Raw genomic sequence first — 18,710 nt, 5'->3', positions numbered from 1 at the left:
GGGTTGCATTAAAAAAAATACCTCAACTCACGATTAGACTTTTTTTTTTTACTTTTTTTTTTTAATATCAATTAACCCACTTACTTATTTATACACACCCACCATCTTGTTCTTACATGTTTAATTAAATTCATGATGACAACATAAGTCATATTGGGGCACTTAACAAACTATGTTTTTTATAATACTCTAATGTTTTATGGTTCTACCATTGTACTGCTGACTGGTCCGATTGTACTGCATTAAGTTATGTCCTTTCATTTGACATGTGCCACACCTCACTGTGATGAATACTTCCTAAAAAATTCAACTGAGAAGAAAAAACATACGCACTGTGCATCTCTCAGGCTCTATGGGTTAAACATACTCAATGGAAGGCATTATGGCACAAAGTAAGCCTTTCGAAACAAAAGCTGCTGTGTAAAAAAAAAAAAAGTAAATCCTCATTTACAGCCAGCAAAGCTCTTCAACTTCTCCTCATCATCAAAACAAACCGCATCCCGTGATGGCTATGATGTGCAGTATGCTTATTACTGTATGGAAGTGATTAGATCTGATTCTTTAATGATTAGGCAGTAAAAAACATGATAGTATGTAACATACTATCATGTTTTTTTTCCCTTAACTTGCAACTTCTCCCAATTCCTGCAGTTTTACTGCCAAAAAAAAAATCACATTCACACAATATCACACAACTTTTGAGAGAAGCTGCTGTAATATCAAGCATGTTTGATTATAACAATCACAAAAAAAACTCCCAAAAATTCCAGAGGGACTTTCTGTTTTCAGCTGCAGTAACACTGAAGCAAAGCAATACATTTTTAGGTTGTAAGAGCAAAACAATTAACTGAAAGGTGCTAATAGGCATGACAGAACTACAGCATTGCTGCTGAGCTACTTAATTTGGAAGATGTTTTCACAATTCTGCTTTTCTAATTTAATAAATTGTGTGTCTTCTAAAATACTAGAAGGAACCCCAGTTTTAGCAACCATGCAGGCTTGCATGCATGCCCCGACACTCCTTTCCCATTAGAGGCCTGACTGACCTGGCAGCAAGCGAACCCTCCAATATATGTGCAGGCACTGCTCCTCCTTGCGGAAGCCACGGTGGCACTTGCAGGACAACAAAGAGGGGTGTTTGGCCAGCAGAACATCCTGTCTCTCCAGGCACTCAGACGCTGCCTGCTCCCTCAAGGGAGACACCGCTGCGTCAGCCGCACACAACTCCAGGCCTCGATACAGCACCTCGCACCTGGGTTCATCCAAGCATTCATGATGAGCTTCAACACAGTCAGTGGGGGAGGGTGGGAGGGGAAGGATGGGTGCTGAAGATGGCCACACACCTAAGAGATGAAGAAAAGAGATGGCGGACCAAATATTAGGCAAGTCAGAGGGATAATAGAAGACCAAAGTGGTAAAGAGGGAGCTGTAAAGTTCAGATACATTGTGGGAACATATGAACTTGCAGCATATTGGTTGTAATAGATATGCCAACTGGGAGTCCAGCAATTATTTGACCAAGCAACCTGTCAAGAGAGACTTGGCCCTGGTATAGCATGTGCATCTCTGCAAAATATTTTGTTCAAGAAGTTTGGTGTTGTGACTATACTCAGAGCTGAATGGCTGGTGAATGATTGTCACTGGGGAGCTGAAAGTCCCATATATGACACCTTTCTGGTGTTTTATCTTTATCTTTTTTCTGTTATGACATACCCCTCTTCTGATTGGCTGACTCTTTGTGAGTGATGCACACCAGGCAAACCAATTGTTTTCTTGGGTCTTGTATCTTGCTATAGCCGCAAAGGAATAACTGCTTTGTGTTTTCTTCGGCATAAAAGGTTGAATATTGGGCCATGCTAAGAGCGGATATTATACACCCATGAAATTCCAAACAGCGCAGTTGCTGAATACTGCCTAAGTGTATTTCTTCATGCTTTCACAGTATCTATACGGCAGAGATACGGTAGAATTAGTCATGAAATTTCCTGTTTAAACCCTGGTATGACCACACATGTGCAACTATCTACAAGATCATATTTTTTTCCTGAGCTTTTTCAGAACACCTCTTAAAAAAATTATTCTTCTGATGACTCCGGAACCTCTTCATGGGCAGGCTCCATCTTATCCAAGCTTATAGAACCATATCATCCTCATAGAGCACTTTGCTTTCAGAATGCTGGTCTGCTTGTGGCTCGTTAGTGTTTTCAAAAGTAGAATGGGAGGAAGAGCCTTCAGGTTTTGGGCCCCTCTCCTGTGAAACCAGCTCCCTGTTTAAGTTGGGAAGGCAGTTATCCGGCTCTACTTTTAAGATCAGGCTAAAAAAAATTATTTTTGAAAAAGCTGATAGTTTGGGCTGGCTCATATCAATTCCTATACCACGGGATAAAGAGCAGGCTGTCAGTTTATGGTACTGCTGTTAGGAAACATCTGTATCACCTGTGGCAAACTACAGTTAACCTCATGAACTCCAACCAGCACAGAAACGGTATATGTACTGGTGGTAATACAAGCAAGATACCAAGGTGTGTGCTGCTGAAGGGATCAGCATGCTGATGGCATTGACAACGTGAATTTTTACCAAAGTGAAAATGTTGCTACATAGAAAAGCATTTCAAGAGAAAAGAGCAATATGAGGTAAACAGACATCCATGTAGGCTCCTGTCGGATGTTTACCATGCTGTAGATCAAAGTCGATACAGGCAATAAAAACTAGCGTAGGTCATACCAGGTGCGTAAAACATCCGCCTACGCACCTGGCCCACTGCTCACAAAAACGTGTGTGGCTCAGGAACTGATGATGATCAAGTGAAGAAATTTGTACTAATTACTCATTCGGGTTATATCTTTCTCCAGCTCTGTGCACGCGCACGAGCAGTAGTCTCAGCACTTATTGATCTACCCTATAAATATATACACTAATAATTCACATGCTATTGTATCACACCATAGTTTAAGTGAGGGAGATACAGGGCATCAGAGTGAGAAAGGGCAATCATCCCACAGGGAGAGAATGGAGAAGAGGATACATCTAGGGATGTATCTGTGGCTGACAGAGATGGTCAGACAGGTAGATATGTAGATGAGGCTGGAGATACAGGCAGCTATGGAGATGAAGCTGGAGAGACAGGTAGAGTAGGAGATGAGGTTGGAAAAAGACAGGCAGAGTTACTGTGTGTTCAGACTAAACACAAAGTGAATTATTCCCGCAGAGTGATTACATATAAAGCCAATGCAAAGACGCGATTGTCCCCGCGAGTTGAAAATATTTAACATGAGCGGCCATACTTGTGCGAGTATCGCAAGGCAAACATTTGCTTTGCACAACACAACATTAGAGATGAGGCTGGAGAGACAGAGATGGTTGGAGATGAGGCTGGAGAGATGGTTGAAGATCAGACTGGAGAGACAGGCAGAGTTGGAGATGAAGCTGGAGAGACCAGAAGAGATGAAGATATCAGCTGTGTGGAATGAGGAGATATGGTGGAATAAACAAAAGGCAGGAAATTAGATTGCAAAACTTGCACAGAGGTGGCTCTGATACTGTCTTTTTGTCAAGAGAGTGGCAATCATAGGCCTATAGCGTTTCCCATTTAGTGTGGATGAGCGAGTACAGCATTATCTGTATCTACATCTGTTAAACCAGCTAAATTATCTGTATCTGTACTTGGGTGGGTGGGGCTTAATTCAGAAGTGGGCGGTGTTTAGATTAGCAGTGGGTGGGAAGTGACCGGAAGTTGTTCATTTAATCCTGAGATTGATATGGGTTGATAAAAAAATTGCTAAATTCTTTATTTATTAAAAACTATTTACAGAACAGCCCCAGAATTGAACTTCAGAGCAATGTTTTTGATCACAAAAGTAAGAAAATTATTTTTTCTTTTAATAAAAATGCTGTATTTATTGTTATTGTTGAGCTATAGTGAGAGAAAATGTGAGGCTAGTCATATAAAAAATAAAATAAATATTTAAATAATAGTATGCTTTACTTTGTATTTTGTTCAGCAAATAATGTGTGTTTGTGTGGGGGGGGCAGGGGTTGATTGTCAACCTGGTTTTATTGTGTTATTAAATAAACTGATGGTGGAATGATGGGTGATTTATGCAGACATCGAAATATGCTTTCAGCCTTACACTATATATTCACTGAAAGCGGTCAGCTGGGTGAAGATATCTTAATAAGGAAGGAGGGAACCGTGAGCCAATGTAAAAAAAGGAAAACAATCTGGCAGAAGTAGTGACTCACGAGCTGTAACTTGCTACTTTGTCCGATAAGAGCAAAGTTCTCTGAGTAATTTGGATGAAGATATTTTATACAAACCTAATTGAAGTGAGCCGATACCAAAAATTAACCAGAAGAGTTGCAAGTTGTTGTTAATGCCTGTAGACACTGGACACCGACAGTGTGTCTCAGCAGAGCAAGGAGGCGATGTGTGTCTGATAGAAACCTTCATCAACATGGATATTGACACATTTACTCGGATGATACTCGTTCTTGTCAAAAGTACATTATTCGTACCAGATACTCATTTCAGTCGAGTACTCGTCTCACACCTACCTTTTAGGTGACAACTGCAATGCGCAGTTTTGTTCGTTGCAAAAGAAAATCATTCAACACAAACAGTCATTGACACACATTAGTGTGCAACAAATCCTCAACAAGTCCAAAGAGGAGAAATTAGAGATGAAAAGATGTGTGACAAAATTAGCACATAATTACCAACTACAATGACTGTCTTTTGAACATCACACTTCATTGCCCAAATGGATATGCCTGACTCCGACCATTTGAATTTACTAGAAGTGCAGCTGCTAAATGGGGTTGAGATTGGCAGTGGCCTACATTCAAGGTACAGTGATGCACAGATAATTGATCACATTGCTAAGGACATGCGCTAAAAAAAATGTGCAACCACATAAAAGGCATCAAAGGGAGAATCTCTATAATAATTGACAAGTCCACCACCCTAAGTAACAGATGCACATTAATAGTTTACTTAAAGTCCAATAAAATCAGCGATCCTCATGTATTTCTGGACCTGGTGGAACTCCTTGATTAAAAGGCTGAAACAATTATGAGGTACCTCCTGGACTGAGCTTTGACCACCAGCAGATTTGGTTGAATTTGCAGGCAATGGAGAAGTCTGGAGAGGCTCAGAGAATTTCTAACCTATATCCAAGCATCGTGACCTGACCATGTCTAAATCATAGATTGCAGTGATCGGGAACTGACCAAAATTGGGCACGTTTCCGGATACACGGTTGGTGGCCAGCTCATTCTGTACTGTGGCTGCAGAGTGGATAAACATTTAAATGACTGAGCACACACTTCTGTCAAGGGATGTCAATTAAATCCAAAACCAGCAGTGACAGCAAAATGTATAATCGCTTCCAATGAAAATTGTGTTTCAAGCAGTTTGTTGGAGATTTGGCCATCATGTACATTATCCTTGATGCACTGGCTCTTATGTCCCAGTGCCTACAGAAGCACAACATGTCCATTGCATACGCAAACAAGCTCATCATAAGAAGCAAACAAGTCCTTGAACACATGAAAAACGGAAACTGGCCAAGGCAAAACAAATTGAGCTGGATCCCCTATGGCAAAATTTGTGAACTATTTTCTCAATCTTGTGTTCAATGATTTACTTTTTTTAAATGAGCACTGATATACTATTTTGTATTGTTAATATTTTTCTCGGGCCCCTCCCCAAACACGTCACACATGACTTGACAATGGCTACCACAAAAGACAGATTAGATTTATGTCAGTAGCATCAATGCTGACCTCAGCTCTGTCTTAAAGCCATGCTAACAATAATTTCATTAGGAAACCACTTAAGTCAGTAAGCCACAGGCCAATATAGATTTCTTCTGTCTGTTGTTACAAATTTAAATAAAGTACTGTTTTGTATCAAATTCAATGAAGCACTGTTATAATTCAGTTAAATGAGGTACTGCTCTGAAATTAATCCGACCATACACACTAGGTGCTTTTACTCTGAAGCACCAGGCTCATCTCAGACCAGAAGTGTTGATGTCATTGCTACTTCCAGTCAAAAGACAGTCAGAAAACAATTAGCTCTTAGTGGGAGTTAAACCTTTACTGGTCAGCGGCACTAGTAAACGTGTGGATTTATTCACTCCAACCTGGAATTCAGCAAATTCGGGGCTGCAGTTGTAACAAACTTACAGCTCTCTTATTTACTTTGTTCACACATTGACACAAACAGGGTATCCATCCGGCTAACTGCTGCATTTTATTGCACAAGCTCATTGTAAATATGGAATTAAATATTTTATTAATTTTACAATTTATTAAAAAAAAAAGAGTGTAATTACTATTCAGTAATTTTTCATTACTTTTTTTTTATAAATTGTAAAATTAAGAATCCCAGTATACTATATTTAGAATACATTTTCTGTTCAATAAAGTTGATATTCTTTTTTTCTCCCACCCCTACTACAGAACCAGAACAGGCTGCATATAACCACTCCACTAGTTAAACAAGTAACACTACACCCCTGATTATGACAATAATTAGTTAACTGCAGCTAAGCCTGGGACTTGGAAAAAACAGGTAGCATGAGGATGGAAAACAGGTATTTTCCTATAACAAAAAAAATGTGGGTCTCTTTTAGGCTTACATAGATTGATCAGGAGACTGTTAATCATTGAAACTGTCAAGGAAGCAAACAGGTGTTTGGTTTAATTTGGGTTTAAATTCTGAATTCATTCTAATATTGCACATCCCAAACAAACCACACCAGAGTGAGAATGATAACGGGCCGATTCACTCCTTTTCAAAATTTAGTTTGGTCCTCATCTGTCATTCAGGCTTCATGCAGGTCATAGTGGACCATGGCACACGTGCTTCCAGTCATCTAACTTTCAATGAAGAACATCTTATTTCCCTTGTCTTTCCCACAGTTCACCTCTTCTCTAACTTTGTTTTCTATGTGTAACAGAATACACAGTAAAAGTCAGGGTATTCATAGCTACCAGTTAAAGATAATGTGCTAAGTTACTTTTCATTTGCAATGTATCATTTACAGACAGCATTTTTGTTGTGTGGAACCAAAAGTTTCTCCAAGGAGGACTGTTGTTTTCTGAAGTGAAGCTGCTTTAATTTGCAATAGCATAAACGGAGAGGCACCCCTGGTAAAAATCCAATAGCTGATATGCACAGGAGAAGGCCATAGAAATTGTCTTGGGATGGCAAAAATGTCATACAGGGAGGAGAAATAGGGAAACGGAGAGATAGATAAAAAAAAAAAAAAAAGAAGAGGTGGGACCGCAGGAGAGAGTGAGAGCGATTGAGGCAGAGACAGTGAGCGCACTGATGTGAACCTTGATGGGTTGGACACACGCACAGTATGAAGCACAATCAGCATGCACCGCAACAAAATGGTGTTCTTAGAATCACACAAAGATATGCACACACAGGCACACACATACAGTCGCAAAAAAACTACACAGAGACGTGCACACACGGCTGCCCTGAGAGGGACCCTTTTATGTGTGTGTCCTGCTGTGAGGGAGACTGGAAGGCACAGAACCTATCATTATTACCAGAACACAATACTGCACAACAACAGGGGAGGGAGCGGAGAGGGCAAAGCAATCTGTCTAAGACACACATCCACACGCGCACACTTCCATGCACACACCTCAGTGTCAGAAAAAAGTGGCTGAGAGAGCATAAACAGCTTAACATTCAGTGCCGGATCAGTAGACAATATGTAAATTGAATACTGAGTGTGCTGATAAGACTAACCACATACATAAAACATTGTAGATTGAACAAACAGCCTTTGTGGAGCACTCCATCACAACACTCCACCCCAACTCACTTTGTTCATATATCAGACAAACTGCTAAGCCTGGCCAGTTTGATTTTGAGCAGTTTCCTGACCAAAGGTTGTCCTGTGTCCTGCCAGCATCACATCATCACACTTGCAGGCTCATGTCCATCTCTGCGCAGATGGACATGAGTTTAGAACCACTCATGTCGTTTTCAGATCACACACTCAATGTCTCCCAGTACTATTTTCTGCAACACACAACTGAGAAAAAATTCCTCAAACTCAAACCAGCTTGCAGTTTTATTTCTGTTTTATATAATACTCAAAAACACCAGTCAGTCATTGGTTTGAATGAAGATACTCTAACGCCAACAAATACTGTACATACTAACCGCTGAGAGTTCTGGGAGAGGAGGTGGACATGGTTGAGGAGTACAAGTACCTGGGTGTGTCCATCGACAACAGACTGAAATGGAAGACCAACATCAATGCTGTCTACAAGAAGGTGATGAGTCGACTCTTTTTCTTGAGGAAACTTCGATCCTTCAATGTGTGCAGCATGATGCTGGAGATGTTTTACCAGTCTGTTGTGGCCAGTGCTTTGTACTTCGCTGGGGTCTGCTGGGGGAGCAGCATTGGAGCCGGTGACACCAACAAACTTAACAAGCTGGTTAAGAAGGCCAGCTCCATCATCGGCTACAAACTAGATAGTCTGGAAAAGGTGGTGGAGAGGAGGACGCTGAACAAACTATTGTCCATCTTGGATAACCCTGTCCACCCTCTCAACCACCTGCTGCAGGGACAGCGGAGCACTTTCTCTAAAAGATTCCTCCAGCTCCGCTGTCACAAGGACAGATACAGGAGATCATTCCTGCCCACTGCCATAAGACTTTACAATAACTCACCTCTGGCAAAATCCATCACAGTACAATAACACTGTTGACTGTGTTTCTTGGTTGCTTGTATATTATATGTATATTATATATATAGATATATACTGTACTGTATGTATATATATACATATATATATGTTGACTGTGTTTATTGGTTTGTTGTATATAATATATATAGATATTTAATGTACTGTATATATACTGTATATACTGTGCATTTTATATTTTATATTTATATTTTTTACTGCTATTTACTGCTATTTTATTTTATTGCTTTTCTATTATATATTCTATTCTATTATTTTATTCTATTGTTTCTATTATTGCTTCTGTATGCATGCTGCTGTGGCGAAAAAATTTCCCCTCGGGGATTAATAAAGTATATACCTACCTACCTACCTACCTACCTTGGTGTGGAGATCAGTGCACACACTGCTAAACAGAGGCAACAGATGAACTGAACTGATTGTTGCAATAAGAGCTTTAGGTGGAATCTTAATATAAATGTGGGAATTATAATTCTGTAAAAAATTTAAGCATTTAGCACAAGCGCACTAAAAAGACAGACTGATGACAGTACTATAATATCCTAAACAGCGCCCTTAAAAGAGGACAAAGCACAGTTTTAAAAAAGGGTCCAAATTGATGCAGCACAAGCAGATGTATTGTCTGATATATTCCACACATTCTTTTTTTGTGTCAAAACCGTAGACTGCATCCAAAAACTGATTTAGTAATATGTGACCTTTTGTTTGGCATTAGAATCCAGAGTCAAAGTTTATGGTCGGCCCATATTTTACTTATCATTTAAAACACCCGTCTACCTCAGCGGAAGCAACACAAGCTTACATAGGATGGATAAGGAGAACAGTGCCGTCACGCATTGTCTATTGCAGCAAAAAAATTCCCGTGGCCAAATAAGTATTTAGACCTGAAACCAAATCTGTACGAGAGAGTATAAAACTGTTGACAGGACACCTCCCACTGAAAGCAAGGTCATGTTTTTGTCTTTCAAGAACGTATGCATTATTTCTGGAGAAAAATCTGTTCATTCATAGCCGTCAATCCGTGGCAACTCAGCAGACACCAAAGCCTCCTCTACGACTTCAAATTGATTTGGCGTACTAATTTACAAAATTAAAATGAAGGTTTGAGTTTATTAATTGAGACAATAATGACTCAATAAAAAAATTATTGACTTGGTCAGAACCTGGTGCCTTTACCATAAATAAATGTAACCCAACTGAGTGTTGGGTAAGAGAGCCTGGTGGGCTATGCTACTAGCGGCACACAACCAGTCAGTCTCCTACAATATTAAAATAGTAATCACCATTCTATGCCAGGGCTCTAGACAACCTGATACCACATCAAAAACAGACCGCTGCCATTTTCTCAGCAGTCTCTTAAAATACACTAAGAAATAAGTGGATGAAACATCTACTATTAACTACTGGTGAATATGGGCAAAGGTCTTTACATTTGCAACACCGTGCTTATTATATATTTTTAAATATTTTTATGTCCATCAGCTCACTTGGACACCAACAATAAAACCAGGATCAGGATCAGTAGAGTATTGGTGAACAGGTTTTAATTCAGAATTAATCCAACTACACATCAAATTAATCATAGATCGCAGTGAACAACATTTGAATAGATTGGAAACCCTATAGTGACCCTGGCAGTGACTGAAATCAAATGCTATAGGGTAAGCCTAAACTGCAGAGAATTCACATCCAGGTGAGATATAATTGTGCCTGTGAGAAACAAACAAGGGTCAGATGGGTTGACAACATAGTCAGCATGTTGTTGTTTTTTAACCACCACCACCATCTTTCTGTGAACCAGTAGTTTTTCATCCCACCCTCATAATGAAGTGTTTTAAACCAAATTCAAAAAGGTTCATATCTGACCTTGAAGAAAGCCAAGTGTGGAGAATCAACATTGACTCAAGGTTAATCAGGGTTTGGAGTCAAATCAGTTTAACTTTAACTTAAAGAGAAGGATACTGTCTATTCAGGAAGATTATAAAATGCAGCTGACGTCTGGAACCATAGTCTTTACCTAACCCTAATCCATTTGTGCCTTAAAATCACGAAATGTCAACATACATCTTTGGAAAACAAGGATTTACGGCAATAATAGAAGGCACTGACAAATAATGTTTCCAACCATTTGGAACACATTCAAGATGGCAAATATAGTTGATTTTTAAATGCAAAAGGGAATTAAGTATTTTGTGTTCCATGTGGGCAGCACGGTAACAGCAGCCACGTTTCTGTAGACAAAACAAAACCCTCACATGACTGCAGAGGAGCCACAGGAAAGTTTAGCTGATACTGAAATGGCGGTACAACGTTTTATTGTGCAGCAATGAAGCACCAACAGGGTCTATCCAAGTTTAGCATACATTTAAATCCAATTTACAGAAAATTGGTACAGCAAAACACAAATTAATGCGGCTTTCCATCTACTGTTGTCAGATGAATATTAGGAGTTGGTTCATCGGGATGAACAGCTGGTGATGCTAGTTTACCAGTTGGGTGCAGCATAATGATTTATTAGAAAAAGATCCAGTAAAAGCTCAAATGGTGGAAAAGAATGTAAAAAACATGATGAAAATTGAGGAAGGTTAGGAGTTGGTTTCCTCATAGTTTTCATTTCCAGTGGAGCAGAAGCTTTAATGAATCTTGAGGTTACAAGCATATCAGTTATTCACTAAATCTCTTTCTTTTGCACTTTGCTACATCTTGCTTTAATCAATATGCCAACGTTTCACCTCATTCAAGCAGTAAAACATTTTTGTGTAATTTTGGGGATTTTTTATTTTTATTTTAATCAACATACTGAAAATGCACATAAAACAAATAAACAGAATTGTTCCTAATGTTGAGTTCAAATATTTAATCCTCAAATTAATGGTTTTGTTGACCCTCATCACTCTGGAAAGGATACCAAAATCAGGCCTTAATAAACCAAGTTTTAATAAAAGGCAATCTACTGCCATTTAAAAAAAGTTGCAACCTTCTTAAAGGTGACACATTCAGTTAAGAGGCCATATTAGGATGACAACAATGGATACAGCATTGCTGTTCTTTTTTTCTGCAACAATTTGGTAATTGATAATTTTTTTTAAGTATGTTGAAGAACATCATTGTCACTATCTTGTTGTTATAAGGCTGTTTTAACTCTAATTCACAGTTTTGATTAGGCACAAGTAAAATGGTCACATTTTCCTGGAATTTTTGTTTTGTTTTTAAATTTCACTCCAGCCTGATAATGGGGACTTATGGTATTTCAATATGTTCTGAAGTGTCTATAAACATTGAGTTTAAGGTTATTTATTTTGGCCCATTGAGGATTTGTTAGCGACTCACTTGGCAATGTTTTTTCAGGCAGAATTTTTGTTAAACACCAATGGCTTAAGGGGTTAAATGCCAGTGTATTAATGTTTTTATTTTATTTAATTTTTTATAAAACTTCATCATTCATGGACAAAAATTAACCCACACAACCTCTCTGAGTAAGGCCAGTAATTTGCATTCTTACAAATGTGAACATGATTCTTACATTTGGAACAGAATGCGCGAGTTATAGTTTTCCTTTTAATGATATTCCTACCTTCTTTGCCTTTATCCACCTTCACCTTCTCTACACCTAAATAAACCTAATAGAAAGTAATACTCTTCTCTTCCCAAAAATGTCTAGTCAGAAGACAAAACCTATTTACAAATTTATCTTCAGTGAAAAAGAACACTAAATATATGTTGATAAATAAATGTGCAAGCCTTAGTTTTGATAAAATTTCCAAAACCTGTTTGTCATCTGCAGCCAGCAGGGGCAAAGACAACATTTTTGTTTCAACAGTGTGTTTGCAGGCGACCGGCAGCACTCTGCGGCAGTGCTGGAGGAGTTTATGATTGTTTTCCCACTGAAAACAAAGAACATCCAGCAGGCCATCTGCTGCACACCAGTAAATGTATATAAGTCTGGAGAGCTGTCTCTCCAAAGACATCATTTAGACTTGTGCACATCTGTTTAACATTCATTCAATCCATTAACTGTGAGTAACGTTCTTCAGGAAATAATGCAGGTTTTGTGCAGAATGTGACTACATTTTTTTAAATTACGAAAGGAGAGGAAAGGCGTGCCCCCTGTTATCTTTTTAGAAACTATATTATTCTGTGCTACGGATGCTTGTCCGTACAGTTCTAGGACAGTTCACGCACCTGTGAGTAACGCATATAAACGAGGAACTATGCTCTTAGTCGATAATGACAGCAAAATTGTACCGAAAAGCACCAGGTAGATGTAACAATGAAGCCGATAAAAGTGATCACGGTTTTAGTACTACTACTCACTGAATGGAAAACATTTCTGTAATTTCACGTGTGTTGCATAGTAACATTACAGACAACACACTCATTTGATAGGAATACACAAGGAAAGACAGTTTAGGTAAAGTTGGAAAGATATTGGCAAATGGAACCTCTGAATCAATAAGTCATTAACTTAATAAAGTTAAAACACAAAAAACATTCAATTCAACAAGCTACAACCTAATTTTCCTGAAACAACCTGGACAAATAACATTGGTCTGTATGTAAACCGTCTGAGACAAGTGCAGGGACAGTCTACAAAGTGCAACACCATTAAAAAAAAATGTATTAATACAATTTATATTAACTTCAGTCTTATTTAATGTAGGGTCACCAAAATCACTTCACACATCAATGATCTCCTGTTGGTTATGAACAATAGTAAGATTTCAAGGGCCCTATTTTCTTCCACCTGGGCACAGCACAGGCGCAGTGCAACTGTATGAGGGCTGGGGGTGCAAGTAGGTCTGGCAAAATTGTTTGTTATTTTAGTGAACACAAGCGCAGGTGCTACTCTGGCGCAGCGCAACGCAGTAGTGAAAGGAGGGAAATAGATAATTAGAAGGTGTGCCACTGCCGCAGATCATGTTAAATTGACTTGGGAAGAGGTAACTAATATCATAAATAATTATTCCCCTGGTATTATGAGAACCGCTGCCCAGTGTAGGAAGGTGTTAAATGATATATGACAAAAAAAATGCATCTTAGATGCCAAACACTGACATTAATTAACTGTCAAAGTGAACAAAGAACACTTATCCAATACACAGAAATCAGGTGCTGGAATGATGTTGAGGTATAAGCAGAAGTAAATTACAGACACTCCCAGTAAAATTAATTTATTAACACCACTGATAAGCAATGTGCTCTAAATGTCACTGATGTTGTGCTGTTAATGAATAAACTGCATTGGGAGCTTTGAGAGTGCCTGCTTTTTTTTCAATTATTAATTAAATGGCCTAAGCTGCCGTGCGTAATATACACTAACCTTTTATACGTAAATGATGCAGTGTCACACTCCGTGGTCTTGCACATCTGACTAGATTACTAAACCAGATGAGTTGGTGAAAAGGCCTTTAAATTGTTACCCTGTATGGGTAATTTCATTGCAAATAGTTTAGAACCTTTTATGTCTAATGGCTAGGATTGGCTACTGTGTCATGATGCATGTCAATTGCCTGGTTCACATTCAATTCAATAGACAAGTGTCAGCTCAATTTTTCATATAATTAACCGAATCAGATGGCTGCATTCAAAATATGATGTTTTAATTATTTATGTAAGTGGTATTAACATCCACTTTCATCTTTCAGTGAGATTTTGGAAAGGATTAATCTGCGCTGTTGCCTACTGAAGCTACAACAGTAGCCCTCTGCCAGCTGCGTTGCGCTTACACCAGGGGCTGTATTCACAAAGATTGCTAGGACTAAATGTTACTCCTGGTGACAAAATTCTAAGAAAATTGTTGGAATTGTGACGTTTTCTAAGAATTTCCCCTTAAAGTTAAGAGGAGATCCTTGTAAAAATAGAAGGTATTGACAAGGCATTTTAACCCTTAAAAGAGCTTCGAAGGAGAAAAACTTTTAGGAGCAGGGAGGAGGACTTTTAAGAGGCTTAAAAATGTTTTAAGCAGTGGAGAAAATTGCAGAAGTACAGCGAGGTAGGAGAAATATTCTTCAAACGCTGAATGACGTTAATGAAACACTACAGAGTATACTGGCAGAGATGATGTTTGTGGTTGATCTCATGTAAGACGCTCACTTCTCCCACTCAACACGATATTGCCAGAAATGAAAGTGATCACAGTGAGAAGATATTCGGTAACTGGAAAAATGTTCAGCAGTGATCACAAATAAAATAAAATAACGCAGTTAATTTTATTTCCACCGGATGTCCCTGCCCATTATCACCATTATTTTTTTGATCAACCAATCACATCTTTTGAAAGGATGCATCATACGTAGCAACGGGGTCAACAACACCTCCTCACTAAGATCAAGTTTCTGTCCTTTCCTCGCTCAGAGTTGCTCTGAGAAGTTTCCTAGGCTAAGAAAAAAATATATATATATTTTTATATTTTTAGTCAAGAGCTCTCTGAGAGGATTCTAAGAATGTTTGTGAGTACAAGTCCGAGCTGGCAGAGTTGCAGGCGCAAGTTCACCTCAAAATGTACACCAAAATACCACATCTTCAAGGCACACCCCCTGTTGGACAGTTCTGCCAGGTTCACCCAGTCAACGAAAATTACAACACAAAGCACCTTCCACTGTACCAAAATACCAATGTGCCTGTATTTGCACCAGGTGCGATAATAGGGTCATTAGTTCAAACAATTAAGCTTCAAAATCTTGGTGCTGTTGCATAATTTTGAAAACTAACAGGAGAGCAATTAATTTGTGAGGTGATTTTTGTGGCACTACAGGGCGCACACATCCATTGCTACCAAGGAGAACAATTGTATTAGGAATGATAATCGATGATTGATTTTATTTAGCAACCACCACTATTCAACTACAGCAAAAGCATTTCAATGCAAATAGGCTTTTATAAGGTACTGGTGGGTTGATTTTGGTGCCTTTGAACAAAGCCAGGCCAACTGTTTGCCCTTCTGTTATTAAAACCACACAACTTCTTATACTCATGTGGCCTTAATTGACTTGACAGGTTAGACATTATCATTAGGAACTGTCAGACCTTCCAAAGCTGATACATTTTTTGACTTGTGGTTACACTCAACAAACTTGGGTACCTCTGAGCAACTCGGAATCTAAAAATGACCCATTTGATACCTACAAAGCAGTGAACACTATGACAATATATCAAAGAGCTTAAATTGCCTAAAATGCACTCTAGTGATAAAGAACTATGGAAGTCAAGACAAGGGGTTCAAATCAAACTGCATGTCTGCCGAGCAAAAAGAAAATAAAAAAAGCCAGATGACTGCAGAAAAGTTTTTGGAAGGTTTAGCTGACACAGCAATGGTGGTGTACATTTACAATGTGCAATGTGAATTCAAAAACAGTATTTACGTGGAAAAGTCACCACCTTACCTGCCATCTGCCATCTGATGACCAAATTTGATGTGATATCTGCTGATTGTGGCTAGCACTCTGGCCTATCCAGATGTTGCTTTGCAAAGATGATTTTCGAGAAATAATTTAACATCATTTGATGAAAAGAACAACTTACTAGCTTTTGATTAGTGTCAAAGCCAGTGCAATTAAAATCACTGCACAGATAGAGAGAAGAATGGGCTCCACTAAATATCAACAAATGATGAATATAAACATTGTACACTCAGATAAGAAAGTTAAAAGAAGCTTCTTTCTACAACAGAATGATGATCCAAAGCAGAACTCAAAATCCAATGCCAACTGCTTCAAGAAAAATAATATGAGCTGGAGCTTTTGGAGTGCCCCTCACCGGATGATCATTAGGAATCTGTCGGGAGCTCTTCAATATCGAGAGTAAGAAAACTGTCTGTCAACATAAAAAATTAAGCTGTGTCATTTGCCTAATGCTGTCTAATGTTCTTCTATTTTTAAGAATTAAATTGTTAAAAAAACAACAAGAAAGGTGCCATTTGACCAGAAGTTTCTTTATATCAGTGTTATTCTAAAATAAAGAAAAACAAATCCTTGCTTCTATTGTGTTTCTATTACTATTCTTCTGTGTGAAGGGCAGATGAGTGAGCAGGTACACAGTTTCTCTGGGTGGAAACACTGTGATGAGAAGTGGAAGTGATGAATTTCACATTTCGGGTTTGTCTTGGGGCAAATGGAAGAAGGAGTAAGTGGTTGGTTTGAATGAAAAGTGATGATCACAGCACAGCAAAGAAAAGACAGCCACTTATAAAGCCACTAATCGAACATCAAGAAAAACATATCTAGGGAAAGAGGTTTCAGCAGTGACCTCAGTGTTTGTCTGAAAATACAGCTGTAAAGGGTGACAAAAGACAATAAGAAATAATCAAAATATAAAATAAAATACAAAAATAATATATATATATATATATATATATATATTTTATTTTTGTATTTTATTTTATATATATATAATCTCTTCAATTCTAACTTAAATGCTGTGTCAATTTCAAATGGGTGAGTGAGCATTTTGGAGAGTGATGTGATCTGTAAGTGAACAGGAGACTAGTTAAATTGTTAACTAGCACTTTACTGTACTATACTGTGGAAACGGGTCTCTCAACATGCAACTCAACATGCTGTTAATTTGTTGTCTTTTCTAAGGTCTTTGGTCTAAGGTCTATGCTGCTTTAACTGTGTATCCAACAGCTGAACCTTACTAAAACATGGTCAGTGGTTGTCGGTGGATCATTCAAATACTCAAATGTTTGATCTGTATAGAACCATCAATATTCATATTTTAAATTCTGAATGCAATGTACCACAGCTTCCATCTTAACTGAGATCGTTCTTACTGCTAGGCTGATCTCAAAGTCCACCAACTAGCCTTTTTCCACAGTTTGAAATCGCATCACATATTCAGCAGAGAAAGAGTGTTTTCAAAGCAAACCCAACTCAACTTTTCAAAAAGTGCTTGAAGTAAGCTGTTACCGCCACGTACACTGTAACAGAATATCTACATTTTAGTCTTTGTTGTACTATTACTTATCTTGAGGTTATCTGGTCAATTCATAATCGCCCTTAATAAGCATTACCCTGGGGGCACTACATGATGCTCACCTGTTCCCTTTCTTGCTAGCCAGCTCTTCTCTGTCGACAGGTAGTCTAAGTCATGTTAACATTAATCTATTACGATTACGATGTTAGTGACATGGGTTTAATTGGGGTCACAGTGACCTTGACCTTTGATTAAAAAAATAGAATCAGTTCATCTTTGTTACCAAATGAATATTTTTTCCAAGTTTAAAGAAACTCCATCCATTCAGCGTTCTTGATGTATTGCGTTCATGAGAATGAGACGGACAGATGGGCAGGTGGATGCACGGACAAACGGACAACCTGAAAACATAATGCCTCCGGCTATGACTGTGACTGACATAAAAAAAATTAAAAAAAAGTCTCAAAACAGATTCATGGAGAAGGGGAATAATTAATCAAAGAGCTAAGAATTACAGCTGTCACAAATTAGCTCAAAAAGTTGGTCTGAAAAATACTACCTCATTCTGAGCTTTAAGAGACAAAAAAATTACATATTTCATGTTCTACTTGCAAACAAAGACATCAAAATACACATTGAAAGGCTTCAGTAATGAGGACTCGAGTACTACTCAACAATTCTATAATCATGTTAATTTTTGATGTGGGAAATAGCAGTTTCACATAGAAACTTGTTTTTAATGGATCTTTTTTTCAACATCTCAGGATTTCATGAGTTGTAATTACTTCATGATAGAAATGGCTGAAACAATGAATTTCATGTTTTTTTATTTATATTTTGTTGTATTCTGCATTTAGTTTTTTTTATTTTTCAGATATTGACAGAAGAGGAAGAGACAAGAAAGGAAAAGGATGTACAGCAACAGTTGCAACAAACAACATTACAATGATATGTTCTTAATTTGCTTGAAATAAAGTCAGTTGCATTTTGTTTTCTTTTTTCAGTTAAGCAAAACTGTAAAGGAACATGTGGTCTGTCATTTTTTATGTGAAAA

General features: G+C 38.2%; 1 protein-coding gene across 1 annotated transcript in view; it reads right to left on the bottom strand.

Annotated features, from left to right (window-relative positions):
• Positions 1 to 18,710, bottom strand: part of LOC138211224 (GDNF family receptor alpha-4-like) — a 67,074-nt gene that overhangs the window by 37,138 nt on the left and 11,226 nt on the right. The window contains exon 2 of the mRNA XM_069170961.1: positions 1,047 to 1,343. Within this exon, the coding sequence (XP_069027062.1) occupies positions 1,047 to 1,343 (297 nt within the window). The remainder of the gene's footprint in view (positions 1 to 1,046; positions 1,344 to 18,710) is intronic.

Source organism: Embiotoca jacksoni, unplaced genomic scaffold, assembly GCF_022577435.1.
Source record: "Embiotoca jacksoni isolate LCO1_2020_lvr unplaced genomic scaffold, fEmbJac1.0.p SCAF_5, whole genome shotgun sequence".
Classification (NCBI taxonomy): Eukaryota; Metazoa; Chordata; class Actinopteri; family Embiotocidae; genus Embiotoca; species Embiotoca jacksoni.
Note: the sequence above shows the minus strand (reverse complement) of the source record. Positions and strands in the feature narration are given on the sequence as shown.